Genomic DNA, 12883 nt, shown 5'->3' on the forward strand with positions numbered 1-12883 from the left:
ACAAATACCAAAAAAGTTTTAAGTGGTATTTAAGTGAAGAGTATTATACTGTAGTACATGCCATATTAGTTTATTTTGTGCTTTCTCATAATTACTGTTAGTATGTTATTGTAGAAGCAAAGTCTAATTACAGTTGTTTTCCTTGAAGGCTATTAAAGGAAAGTCTGGGTGGAAATTCAAAAACTGCAATGATTGCCACAATCAGTCCTGCTGCCAGTAACATAGAAGAAACATTAAGCACACTTAGATATGCTAACCAAGCCCGGATGATAGTCAACATTGCCAAAGTAAATGAAGATGTGAATGCTAAGTTAATTAGAGGTGAATGCATTTTTCAAAATTTAAAAATTAGTTTGCAATAGTCACATATTAATTCCAGTCTCAAAATATGCAATTTAAAGAAAATCAAGGATTTTTTCCCATATATACTTGTAATAGATTCTAATCATCAATCATACAGTGATGAAGAAAGATAGGTAGAAGGACACCGAGAAAGAGAATTAAATGGTAAGGGGGAGTACAGTCAGAAAAAGACTATAGGAAATTGAATATGGTGAAGGGTAACAGCAAGCTTAAAAAATAATTTTATAGATTGAGTCATAGCAGTTGTGCACAAAATAACAGTGAAGCTATTTATTGTTTTTCTTTTATGACCTTTTTTTCATTGTCATTCCATTAAATAATTCTGCTCTTATTTCGTTCATCCAAACTCTATTTGAGCTTGCATTTCTAGCATAGGCCTAATGTACGCTAAAGACTGCTCTCCACTTGTGATAGACTGGAACACCTGCAAGGAATCTTGATTTGTACTTTGCATTGCACTTAATTTTCACTTGATTTATACTTAATTTTAACCTGTGTAGAACTATCATCTTTATCCTCTGGCCCCTTTTAGCCACAGAAAGTAATAACATATTTCAGAGGTGTTAACCAGAGAACAATCAGTTTTCTCTTAGTCCATCCTATCTTTTTGGAACCCTTCTGTTTCATAAATGGAACTGTTTTCATTAAAAATAAGTATTCTGAATTCCAGTTTGAAAAATGATATGTTTGATGCAAAAATTCTCTTATGAGTAAGGTTTGCCTAGGACAGCCTCAGTTTATGTCCTGTTGTAATGGGTAGTGCCCTTTTTCCCTCTCAGAGGTGTCCCACTTTGGACAATACATTACACAGCCATCCTTCCTTATGAAGGGGGAAATTTGTTAATATGGGAACACTGTTTTAGGCTAAGGATAGGTAGAAATTTATAGATCATGTAAGTAAAGTAAAGCTGGTTTGTCCAAATATTCTATTTTATTTAGTAATATTTAAAATTTCAAATAAAATAGAGGATTGGGGGATTATGCCTAATGTGGACTTTTTTATGTATAAATTGCTATTAATCATACATCTTACAAATCTTTAGAATTGAAAGCAGAAATTGAAAAGCTAAAAGCTGCTCAGAGAAACAGTCGGAACATTGACCCTGAACGATACAGGCTCTGTCGGCAAGAAATAACATCCTTAAGAATGAAACTGCATCAGCAGGAGAGAGACATGGCAGAAATGCAAAGGTGACATACAATACTTTAAATATTAAATGAGTTGCCGTGAGATTGTAGGACTTAGAAGAACCTTAAAGAGGATACTCAGTCTGTCTTTCTCCCCACTTTCCATATGAATAGAGCAGCCCACTTTGATACTATAATATTTTAAATATTATTAAATAATTCCCTAGTCTTCATTGATTATCTTTTCATTGTCAGTCTTATATCTGGACTTTTTAACTATTACTTTGTTTGTTTTTGGAAAGAGTATGGAAGGAAAAGTTTAAACAAGCTGAAAAAAGAAAACTTGAAGAAACAAAGGAATTACAGGTATCCTTTCAACTTTCTAAACTGATTTGAAAATAAAAGAAAAATGCCAATAAGGATATAAATCTAATTTCTCAAGTATTTTATACTGCTTGTGTACAAAGAAATACCACACAGAGGATTAATATAAAGAATTATTGCTGGGTGTGGTGATGCATGACTGTAATCCCAGTGACTTAGAAGGTTGAGGCAGGAGGATTGCAAGTTTGAGGCCAGCCTGGGCAACTTAGTGAGACCCTATCTCAAAATAAAAAATAAAAAGGACTGGGATGTAACTCAACACTAGAGCACCCTGGGTGTGCTCATTCAGTGTCCCCACACCAAAAAAAAAAAAAAGTTAAAATCAAGATTCTGATTATGTACATTTGTTGGAGAATTAAAATACAAACAAATTTTCTTGTTATATTTACTTTGGTTTCACAGATATTTATTAAATATCTGTGTTGCTGCAGGACAGGGGAGGCCAAGGTGAATAAATACAGTTATAGCTCTCAGCTTGTAATTAAAAGACTGTGGTGTGATTTGATTACATGGAACCACATGAAAATGCCACTTTTATAGGTTAAAAAAAAAAGGTTCATCACTGGCAGTTTGATTTAGTTCAATCTAAGGCAATGAAAAGAATGTCAAAAATAAAAGAAGCAGGAGCGAAAAGGAAATAATTAACTTTGAGGAGGTAGTTATCAAGGATGACCTTTCAAAGAGAAAGAGCAAGTAAGCAGGGGTTTGAACAATGAGTAAGAGTTTGCTAGGCTAACAAGGTAAAAAATTTCTAAGTAAAGGAATACCATGTTTAAAGCACCTGACGGCTTGGATGTCCAAAGAATTAATAAGTTTTATGTAGTTGGAAATTGAAGTTGGCAGAGTTTAGACTTGAGAAAGATGCAAGATTCAGATCATGATGTGGTGAGGAACTTGTATTTAGGGGGTTGAAAGTCACTAATGGGTTTTAAATGGAAGGGGAGTGACACGTGCACACTTATGTTTTCAACAGATTCTTCTGGTAGTAGTGTAAAAGGTGGATCTGAGAAAGGGAATACCTATGATGGCAGGAGTTGCTATTCATTTAGGACGCTGTTACTGTGGTTAAAAGAGGATGACAGCTTGGAGTAAGGCAGCGTCAATAGAAATAGAGGAGTAGTTGGATTCAAGAAATGAAGAGGTAAAATTGATAGGATCAGGAGTTAATTTTAGGTGTGGGTATTGAGAGAAATGTAAAAGTCAAGGCAGACCTGGTGGTGATTACACATGTAATCCCAGTGACTCTGGAGGGTGAGGCAGGAGGATTGCATGTTTGAGGTCAGCCTGGGCAATGTAGTGAAGCCCTTAACCAACTTAGCAAGACCCTATCTCAAAATAAAACAAAAAGGGCTGGGATGTAGCTCAGTGGTAAAGCACCCCTGGGTTCAATCCCTAGTATTTCCTGTCCCCACCCCAAGAAAAAAAAAAGAAAAATCAAGAATGACTCCCAGATGTCAGAAATATGTGTATTGCATTGTGAAATTATGAGGTCATTGTAGTGGTAAAAGAAGAAGTCAGATGACAGCAGGTTGAAGAATGACAGAGAGGAAATAGAGCCACACATAGGGACTCTGAAAGTGAGAGTTGTAGAAGTCAGGGAGAAAGGCTGTAAAGTTGAGGTTAAGTTCAATTTTTTTTTTTTTTTTTTAATTTCTTTAAAGGATGGGAAAGTACTAGAACATTTTCATTGAAATTAGATCTCCTTAATAGAATGAAGAGACTGGAGAAGATGAGTCAAGAGCAAAGGTAGTAGCAGTCAAAGCCATTTCAAATAAGTAGTAGGGGGGTACTTTAAGAATTCAGAGGAAGAAAGGAAAATTCCTTGGGAATGGCCAGTCCAACCTCATAGAAGGGGTGCAATATGAGGTTGGCTTTAAAGCTTTGGTCAGAATTTGGTAAGTAGAGAAAAAGAAGAGAACATTGTAGGAATGGAAAATTACATGAGAGTAAAGGTGGGAAAGTTTAAGAAGCCCTCAGAAGAGGTTGTGTGGATCAGTTTATTGGAACAAGCAGCTTATGTGACACCATGAGAAGATAAAATTGGAAAGATATATTATGGTTAGTTTATTAAGGACTTTATTTCTGGGTCCAGGAATTTAAGTTTTATCCATAGGAATTAAGAGGCCATCAAAAGTGTATGTCCAGGGAATTGACATTTTGAGAGTACTCTTTTAGGAGAATTAATATTGTATAGGCTGGAGGATGATTGAAAACAGAAGAAATTGTTGTCAGGGTGATCCAGTAGTTCAGAACTACTGCTGCAGTGGTTCTGGTGTGAATTTATAAGGGCTTAAATTAAAGCAATAGCCATAATAATGCAACAAAAATAACTGGTCCACTCTAAAGACAGTTGGGCAGTAAGCATAGACACAGTTAGGTAATGCTGGCATGATATTTAAATGGACTGAGGATGGTGAAGGGCAAAGAAATGTCAACAGAACTCAACAAGTGTGTGTGAGGATGATGGTAACAATCACAGAGAAGTCACAAAGGAGAGATTCTAAGAAATGTTTTCTCTTTATTTTATTTTATTTATTTATTTATTTTTTTGCAGTGCTGGGGATTGAACCCAGGGGCTTGTGCTTGCAAGGCAAGCAAGCATTCTACCAACTGAGCTATATCCCCAGCTCCCCTTTATTTTATAGAGACTTCACATAGAATGGTTCTAATGTTTAACTTAGACATTCATTTTACATGAATTTAATAATTTTATGCTATGGTTAAGATTATTTTTTTCTGACTTCTACCAGAAAGCTGGAATTACATTTCAAATGGTCAACCACTTGCCAAACCTTGTTAATCTCAATGAAGATCCACAACTATCAGAGATGCTACTGTATATGATAAAAGAAGGAGTAACTACAGTTGGAAAGTATAAACCAAACTCAAGCCATGATATTCAGTTATCTGGGGTGTTGATTGCTGATGATCATTGGTATGTTAATTTTGTAAACCAAAGGGTACCTACTTATTTTTCAATAGGCTTCCATATCTTATTAATGTAGAGTTACATTCACATGAGGCATTTATTTATACTGATTCTTTGCAGTGCTTCTTCAAATCTATCTTTTTTAGCCAGGAAACACACACAGTGTGTTCATATATATATATATATACATATATATTTATATATATTAATATGTTAATATTATATATTATTATATATAATATATATTATGTTAATATTTATATATAATTAATATGTTAAATATTTATATATATAAATACACTGTGTGTATGTGTGTGTGTGTATGTATGTATGTATAATGTTCCCTATATTTTTGTTTTGGTATACTTGATCTGTTGATTGATGAACAATTTATTTTCTTAGAAGTATGATGGGCATAAGAGTGAATTTGCATCTAATGTGACAGAATAGTTAGATTGACCTATTTGAAAGTTTTGTTTTACGTGAATTTTGTTTCATGAATGGAATGATTCTTGTATATATTGGGATGATAGTGTTTATAAACTTTTTTAGTTCTACATTGGGTTTTTAAGATTTTTCCATGTTGTCCCCTGCTGTAAAGTATTACATATTTATATTCTGTTGTTATAATCTTGTCTATTTTGTTGATAGATATTTGGGTTGTTTTAAATTTTTTGCTACCACAATATTGCTGAGTATTCTTGAACATGTCTCCTGATACAAATGTAAGGAGTTTCTTTAGAGGTTTCCCAGATGGTAAGGTGACATTGACCCTAAGAATTCTCAGGGAAAATTATAGGAACTTGGGAGATCTGAGCTGATGGACCAGAGAATAGTCTATTTTCCCCAAGCTGCTCGATGATTTTTTAAGTGTGCTATAATGATTTTTAAAGTTTAGAAAGTGTGTATTAGAGATATTAGATTATAGGATATGTGCATATTCAACTTTACTAGGTATTTTCAAATTGTATTCCAAAATGATTATCAGTTTCTACTCCCACTGGCACTGAATGTGCCTGTTATTCCACCTCATCGCTAGCAATTTTGGGGGGTACCAAGGATTGAACTCAGGGGTGTTCAACCATTGAGCCACATCCCCAGCCCGATTTGTATTTTATTTAGAGACAGGGTCTCACTGAGTTGCTTAGCCCCTTGCTTTTGCTGAGGCTGACATTGAACTCAAAATCCTCCTGCCTCAGCCTCCTGAGCTGCTGGGATTACAGGCATGCACCACCTCATCAGGCCTGTCAGACTTTTTAATGCCAATCTGGTAAATGTCAAACAGTTAACACATTATGGATTCACTTTGCATTTCCTCAACTAGCAATGAGGTTGAGCCTCTTTCTCACTTGCCTGTGTCCTTTGTCCTTTTTCAGTTAGATAGATTTTGTTTTTAGTGATTTGTAAGAGTTCTTTGTATATTCTGGTCACCAATTCTTGGTGAGTTTTATATGCTGCAAATATCATTTTTCTATCTTGTGGCTCACCATTTATACGTTTATGCCTTTTGATTGATTTAAGTTCTTAATTTTATTTTAGTACTCAGCATTAATCTTTTTCTTTATGGTTGTTAGTTTTGTGTTTTCTTTAAAAAAGGATGTTTCTACATTGAAGTCATAAAAATGTTTTTCTAAATATTCTTGATGTTTTGAAGTTTTGTTTCATATTTATGGCCTTCATAATCTGAAACTTTGTGAAGTAGAGATCTAAATTAATTTATTTTCCATATGAATAACCAATTCTTAAACCTTATATTAAATAGTATATGGCTTCTTTTGTGATAGTCTGTGTTCTTACAAAAAATTTCTAAAATTATGGGGATGTGTTTCTTCTTACTAACACTCCATAATCTTGATAGCTTGTGCTTTATGATGAGTCTTTATATCTGATAGGACAGATGCCATGTCCTTGCTTCAGGTTCTTCTGTTCTTCTGTTAATAAATACAGCATTGTTTACATCAGTGGCAAAGATACAGAGCATGCCCCCAAAGAACTAATAATGTGGTAGGAGCTGAGTGTGGTGGTGCATGCCTGTAACCCCAGCAACTTGGGAGGCTATGGCAGAGGATCATAAATTCAAGACCACTGTAGGCAACTTAGTGAGACTCTGTCTTAAAATAGAAAACAAAAAGGACTGGAGATCAGTGGTAGAGTGCCCCTGGGTTCAACGCCTAGTACCAGGATGGGGTAGGGCAAAGTCCATTGAGGGGCTAGGAAACCCCTTGCTTGTCTTGAACTCTCTACTTCCTCTTTTAGTGTATTCATCATTGTTTATCTTACTCGCTAGACTATGAACTCTGTGATAGGTGGTTTCATATTTATCTTTACTGATGACACATATCTGATTCATGGGGTCCCAATGAATAAAAGATATAAGTACTCAAGGGTTAGACGAGTATTACATACTTAGTGAGAGGGAAAAATTCACTTCTAGCCCCAGAGAAAATTTTCTTAGAGGACTCTAGTATGCAAGTTGAGCCTTGAAGGAAGATGGAGAAAAGGGAAGAACATTCTATGTTGAAAAAATAACTTTAAAAGGAAATAACTAAAAGGAAAGCCTTTATTATGGCAGTCAGTGTACTGGTATGGTTGATTGAGTGCAAGGGGGGTTCTTATGGGGAAATAGTGGCAGATGAGAAAGACTGTTGGCTGCAACCGATTGTGTGGGGTCCAGAATGCTAGGCCATGGAACTTGGATGATGGAGTAGACAGAACTAGGAGAGGTAAGAGTTCAGAACAAGTGGACGTCGTTTAAACCTTTACCTGGCTAAGGCACTAGACTTACAGTTAGCAGTCTGTGCTGCATAGAGGTGAACTGTTTTTCCCAGAATCTTTTCTCTATGTGTTAAGTGAATGAACTATTATTCTCTAATTACAGATCTTAGATCCTAATCTGTAGCTAAAGGTCTTTGGTTAGGATTCAACTCTGGTGGCCATTTTCTCTTTCTGTCCAGTCAGTCCAGAGATAAATGGCTCTTTGGAATTTCTTTCCTATTCTTTGAATAAAAAAACTTCTAAGGAATATGTAGCCTCTCTAACTCATTTTCCACAGTGTCATCCTTTTTTTTTTTTTTTTTTTTTTTTTTTTTTTTTTTTTGCAGTGCTGGGGATCAAACCCAGGGCCTTGGGCTTGCAAGGCAAGCACTCTATACTGAGCTAGCTCCCCAGCCCCACAGTGTCATCTTATAGTCAGGATACATTTAAAGATTATCCCTTTATTTCTCTGCCTTTCCTTTCTCTATAGTATCTTACTTCATGAGGGGAGAATGTTGTATATTCCATTATTAAAGTTCTTTTATAAATCCAGAAACACAGGTAAACATTATTAATATTTTAATGTCTGTTCCTTAAATTTTTTCTATGTATTTTTTCTTTCATTTTGGGGGAAGGCTTTTTAAATTTTTTTTCTTTTTTTTTTTTTAAATAAGTTAAAATCAAAATGCATACACTGAAAATTCTTCCCACAACTGGTGAATAAAATTGCTGGAGAGGTCAGACTTTTTTCACTAAACTCCAAAATCTGGTTAAAGGTTTGAAATTTGAAGGAAAATAAAATAATATTAAGTTATTATTACTACAATTGATATGAATTTTAACATGAAGGAATAACCCAAGCAGGATTATCCCATCTTGCCTTTTTCTTAACTTTTCAGAATATCCTGTAATTGTAACAAAGTATGTGCTTCTTATTTTAACAGTACTATCAAAAATTTTGGAGGGACAGTGAGTCTTATCCCAGTTGGGGAAGCAAAAACATATGTAAATGGAAAAAATATTTTGGAACCTACAGTATTACATCATGTAAGTTGAGAGTGCTGCAATGTAAGAAACTTTGACTTTGGGCATGCCATTTAATTTCTTTGAGTTGTAGTTTTGTTTTCTCTACTATAAGGGAATTAAACTGGATTAAGAATTTTTTCATTTCAAAAACTCTGTTTCCTATGAATTCATTAATTGCCTTCCTCGGTACAAAGACAAAGCTTATATTACTTCAAAGCAGTAACTGGAGAGCTGACCATTGACAGCATCATTATGTGTCCTCTAATGATGAAGACTTTGGAAGTCAGCCAGACAGGGTTGAAATCAGCTCTGCCATTTGCCATGTGACCTTTGCCTCTTAGCTGGTGATTGATCTCACCCATTCAAGATAGTTTTTAGAGCATTATTAATAATTACATCAGGGGAACATGCATAAACCCGTCTGTTGTAGGCAAACCCAGATATATATGTTCACTCTCTATCTATCCTATTTTTCAGGCATAGTGAAACACAAAACAATACTTTGTGCATAGTTTTAAAAACATGGTTTGCAAAGAGTGAGCTCTCAGTGAGTGTGTTGTTATTAAGGTCTGTACTTTTTAGTTTCCTCTTTCCCAAAATTGGGATAGCATGTATCTTATCGAGTTGTTGTGAGACTTAAATGAGATTTTAATACATACTCTGTCTCTCTATTTCTGTCTCTCTCTCTTCCTCTCTCTCTCTTTCTCCCTAAATGGATGTGTGTGTATGAAGTGCTTGACACAATGTCTGGCATATAGAAAGTATTTAACAAATGAGTTGCTATGATTATGTTATCATTAGTATTATTACATTATCATTAGTAATACTAGATTATTTTGGAATGTTGAACCAATGATTTTTCTTGTGTAATTTTTTGGTTCAGACTTACTTCAAGTAATAAATTTTTTGGTGTGCTTTAGGGTGATCGGGTGATTCTTGGTGGAGATCATTATTTTAGATTTAATCATCCTGTTGAAGTCCAGAAAGAGAAAAGACCATCCAGTAGAGATACTTTTATAAGCGAGGGTCCAAAAGACTTTGAATTTGCCAAAAATGAGTTACTTATGGGACAGAGATCACAGTAAGTATTATTGTTGTGAAATGGTAAGTACAGGAGAGAGATCTACAGTGGAGTTAATTACATCATAGTAATCTCCACTAGTTAACTCTGGTTGCTAATATCTAGTGATGTACTTTTTTTTTTCTCTTGGTACATTCATTCATTCAATGAACATTTATTGAGAATCTACTTTGTGTTTTTCACTGTACCAAGTGCTGAAGATAAAAAGAAAGTAATTGAAACATATCTCTTGTCCTGCGGGAATTCATCATCTCATGGGGCTTGCAGATAGTTGTGACAGTCTTGTGCTGTGTGAAGCTTAGAGAGTGACCTAGTCCCTACCAGGTGTCAGTGAAGGTTTGTAGGTGATGAGAAGATGTCCCCGGAGCAGAGTCTCAAGAGACTATTAGAAGTTAGCCCCTAAGAAGACTAGGGGTCTGGGCATTTATTTTTCTTTTCTTTTGCTCCAGTTTTAGTTCATGCATTATTATAGAATTTTGGGCTTAAGCAGTGTTATCTGAATGGTAAGATATACATAGTACACTGCAAAAGAGTGGACTTTATCTTAAAAGAAGGAGACTCACTAAAGAATATTAAACTGACATGAGACACTCATGATTAGGGTCACAGTTTTAGAGGTCATTTTTGATCCATGTCTGGAAGGTGGATTAAAGGTAGAGCAAGATTACAGGCCACAAGTGCAGTTGAGAGATTAGTGAAAAAAGGTAAGAAAAGTGTGATTGGATAGGAGAGACATACAAAGGAGGTAAAATCAACAGGCTTGTTGACTAAAGGCCAAAAGGAGGAGGAATAGAGAATGACTATGGACGAATGCAATGTGGTAGACTTTTAAAAAGCCCAAGCCTACTTTTTACCCACTTCAGTCCCCTCCCCACCCCGCGTAGTATAATATGTAGAGCATAAAACTTACCATTGTAGCGTGTCAGGTATGCGGTCCAGCAGGGCTTAATGCCTTCACATCGTGCAGCCATCGCCACTGTCCCTTTCAGCGTCCCGAGCCGAAGCTATATTCATTAAGCAGCAGCACCTCATTCTCCTTTCTCCCTACCCGTGGTAACCACTAACCTTATTTCCTGTGACATCTTGCTCTTTTTCAGTAGAACTGGAATGGAAATTTCTATGTACTGCAGTGCTAAAATACTGATTTTATTGGGAAGAAAGAAGCTATCTTATTTTTTATGATCATTGATTTTTTTCCTCCTATATATCGAGAAGTGATAAATCTGATTTAATGTTTTCACTTATCAAAATGTCAGATTATTACAAATGATTGAAAATATGATGCAATTTCTGTTTTATCAGCCCTTGTATCATGTAATTTTAGAATCATTTCAGTATTTTCCTAATCTATGACCCAAACACAAATTAGAAGTTATTGAAATATGAAGTCTCACTTTTGTTCTATCCGTTGTTTAGTTTGACATAAATACCCTTATTTTCTGTTTATTATAATGCTAACTTATAGTATTTACTCTAATGCTTATTATAGCATTTTATATATTATTTTCCTTAAGCTTTAGAAAAATATATTCATTCAAATATCAGGCATTTGCAATGAAAACTAAGATAAAAATAAGCAAATTTTCATCCTACATACTTCTTGAGTGCAAATAATTCTAGAGCCAATGAAAAATTCAAGAACACTGTTGATAGAAATTTTATGATTTAATATTTGTTTAGTGGAAAACATTTTAGTATGATCAAGGACTGTTCTGGTATATAGAGAATTCTTGACAGTGTATTCTGTAAATATTTTGCTCCTTTGTAGACTTGAAGCAGAAATAAAAGAGGCACAGTTGAAGGCAAAGGAAGAAATGATGCAAGGAATCCAAATTGCAAAAGAAATGGCTCAGCAAGAACTTTCTTCTCAAAAAGCTGCATATGAAAGCAAAATACAAGCCCTGGAAACAGAACTGGTAACCGGCAGAATTGGGAGTGCACCAGAAGTGATGTGTTGATTGTATAAGTGATTGTTTTTATAAAGGAATTGGGGGCGTATCAGAGATTAGAGAGTTAGAGCCACGGTGAGGCCAGACCCATTTCAGTTTTACTTCAGGAAGCAAGTTGGTAGTCAACAGGGACTACTGGAAGAAGGAGAGAATGGAGGGGCTTCTGCCCTCTCTCCATTTGAGTTGGGTCTTCTCTCCATGGCTTATTGACAATTTGCCATTCCCAGAAACACATTTTAGAGGCGAGTACTCTAAAAATGTGACCTTTCTTTTTAGTTAGACGAGATAACCTGAATGAAACTGAGAAACTACAGAACTTTTGTAATAGTAATTTCTTGTGCATTGATAGAACAACTTTTGTATTTTGGGGAGGTACTGTTTTTGAAAAATGCTTTGCTTTTTTGCCTCAGTTATTTTTTATTAATGTTCTTTAAAGAGAGAAGAGTCTCAAAGGAAGAAAATGCAGGAAATAAATAACCAAAAGGCTAATCATAAAATTAAGGAATTAGAAAAGGCAAAGCAGCATCTTGAACAGGAAGTATATGTCAACAAAAAGCGATTAGAAATGGAGACTTTGGCTACAAAGCAGGTAATTTCAGTTTTTGACTAGTTTGCTCTATTCTGAAGAGAAGTTGAATTTCTTTTTGAAGAGTGTTTGATATGAATACATGACCAGTGAAACGCCACACCACATACAACCACAAGAATGGGATCCTAAGTTTTATTCTGTGTTTGTACAATATGTCTGAATACACTCTACTGCCATGTATATCTAAACAGAACAAATAAAAAAAGTGATATCTTGATAGGCAAGAGACAAATCCACATTTCTAATGAGAAACAGTTCCTCTTGCATGAAAGTTGTGCTTGCACATCATCACACAGACATTTTGGAGGAGAGCACTCTTATTTCCAGCTAGTTCATCCCAGTTTTCTCTTACTATGCATCTATAACTGTCTTGTCATCAATCATGCCAAATAATGCAAAGTACAATCATAGTAGGGCTCAATATGTAGTAGGAATGTCGGAATGAAGCTTTATCTGCCCGTGGAAAGAGCAGCAAGTTGGAATTTCCTAATAAGAACTCACAGTACAGCATTCAGTACCTCAGTCTTGCCAGCTTAAGCATTTACTTCTGTCACATTATTGAGGATAGAGGCAACTTTTTTAGGACTGACTCACATTAGCCAAGTTCACACAAGACAGGATAAAAGCCAGAACATTAATATGTTAATGTCTTTAGTCACCTTATTGGCAACATTTTCACC

General features: G+C 35.2%; 1 protein-coding gene across 5 annotated transcripts in view; it reads left to right on the top strand.

Moving 5' to 3' along the window:
* Nucleotides 1-12883, top strand: part of KIF14 (kinesin family member 14) — a 57738-nt gene that overhangs the window by 16948 nt on the left and 27907 nt on the right. For all 5 annotated transcript variants that reach the window (XM_079106051.1, XM_079106048.1, XM_079106049.1 and 2 more), the window contains 8 exons: nucleotides 149-321; nucleotides 1407-1554; nucleotides 1794-1857; nucleotides 4626-4810; nucleotides 8503-8605; nucleotides 9505-9665; nucleotides 11434-11581; nucleotides 12051-12203. In XM_079106051.1, the coding sequence (XP_078962177.1) occupies nucleotides 149-321; nucleotides 1407-1554; nucleotides 1794-1857; nucleotides 4626-4810; nucleotides 8503-8605; nucleotides 9505-9665; nucleotides 11434-11581; nucleotides 12051-12203 (1135 nt within the window). The remainder of the gene's footprint in view (nucleotides 1-148; nucleotides 322-1406; nucleotides 1555-1793; nucleotides 1858-4625; nucleotides 4811-8502; nucleotides 8606-9504; nucleotides 9666-11433; nucleotides 11582-12050; nucleotides 12204-12883) is intronic.

The sequence above is a fragment of the Sciurus vulgaris genome (genome assembly GCF_902686455.1).
Source record: "Sciurus vulgaris genome assembly, chromosome: 12".
NCBI classification, from domain to species: domain Eukaryota; kingdom Metazoa; phylum Chordata; class Mammalia; order Rodentia; family Sciuridae; genus Sciurus; species Sciurus vulgaris.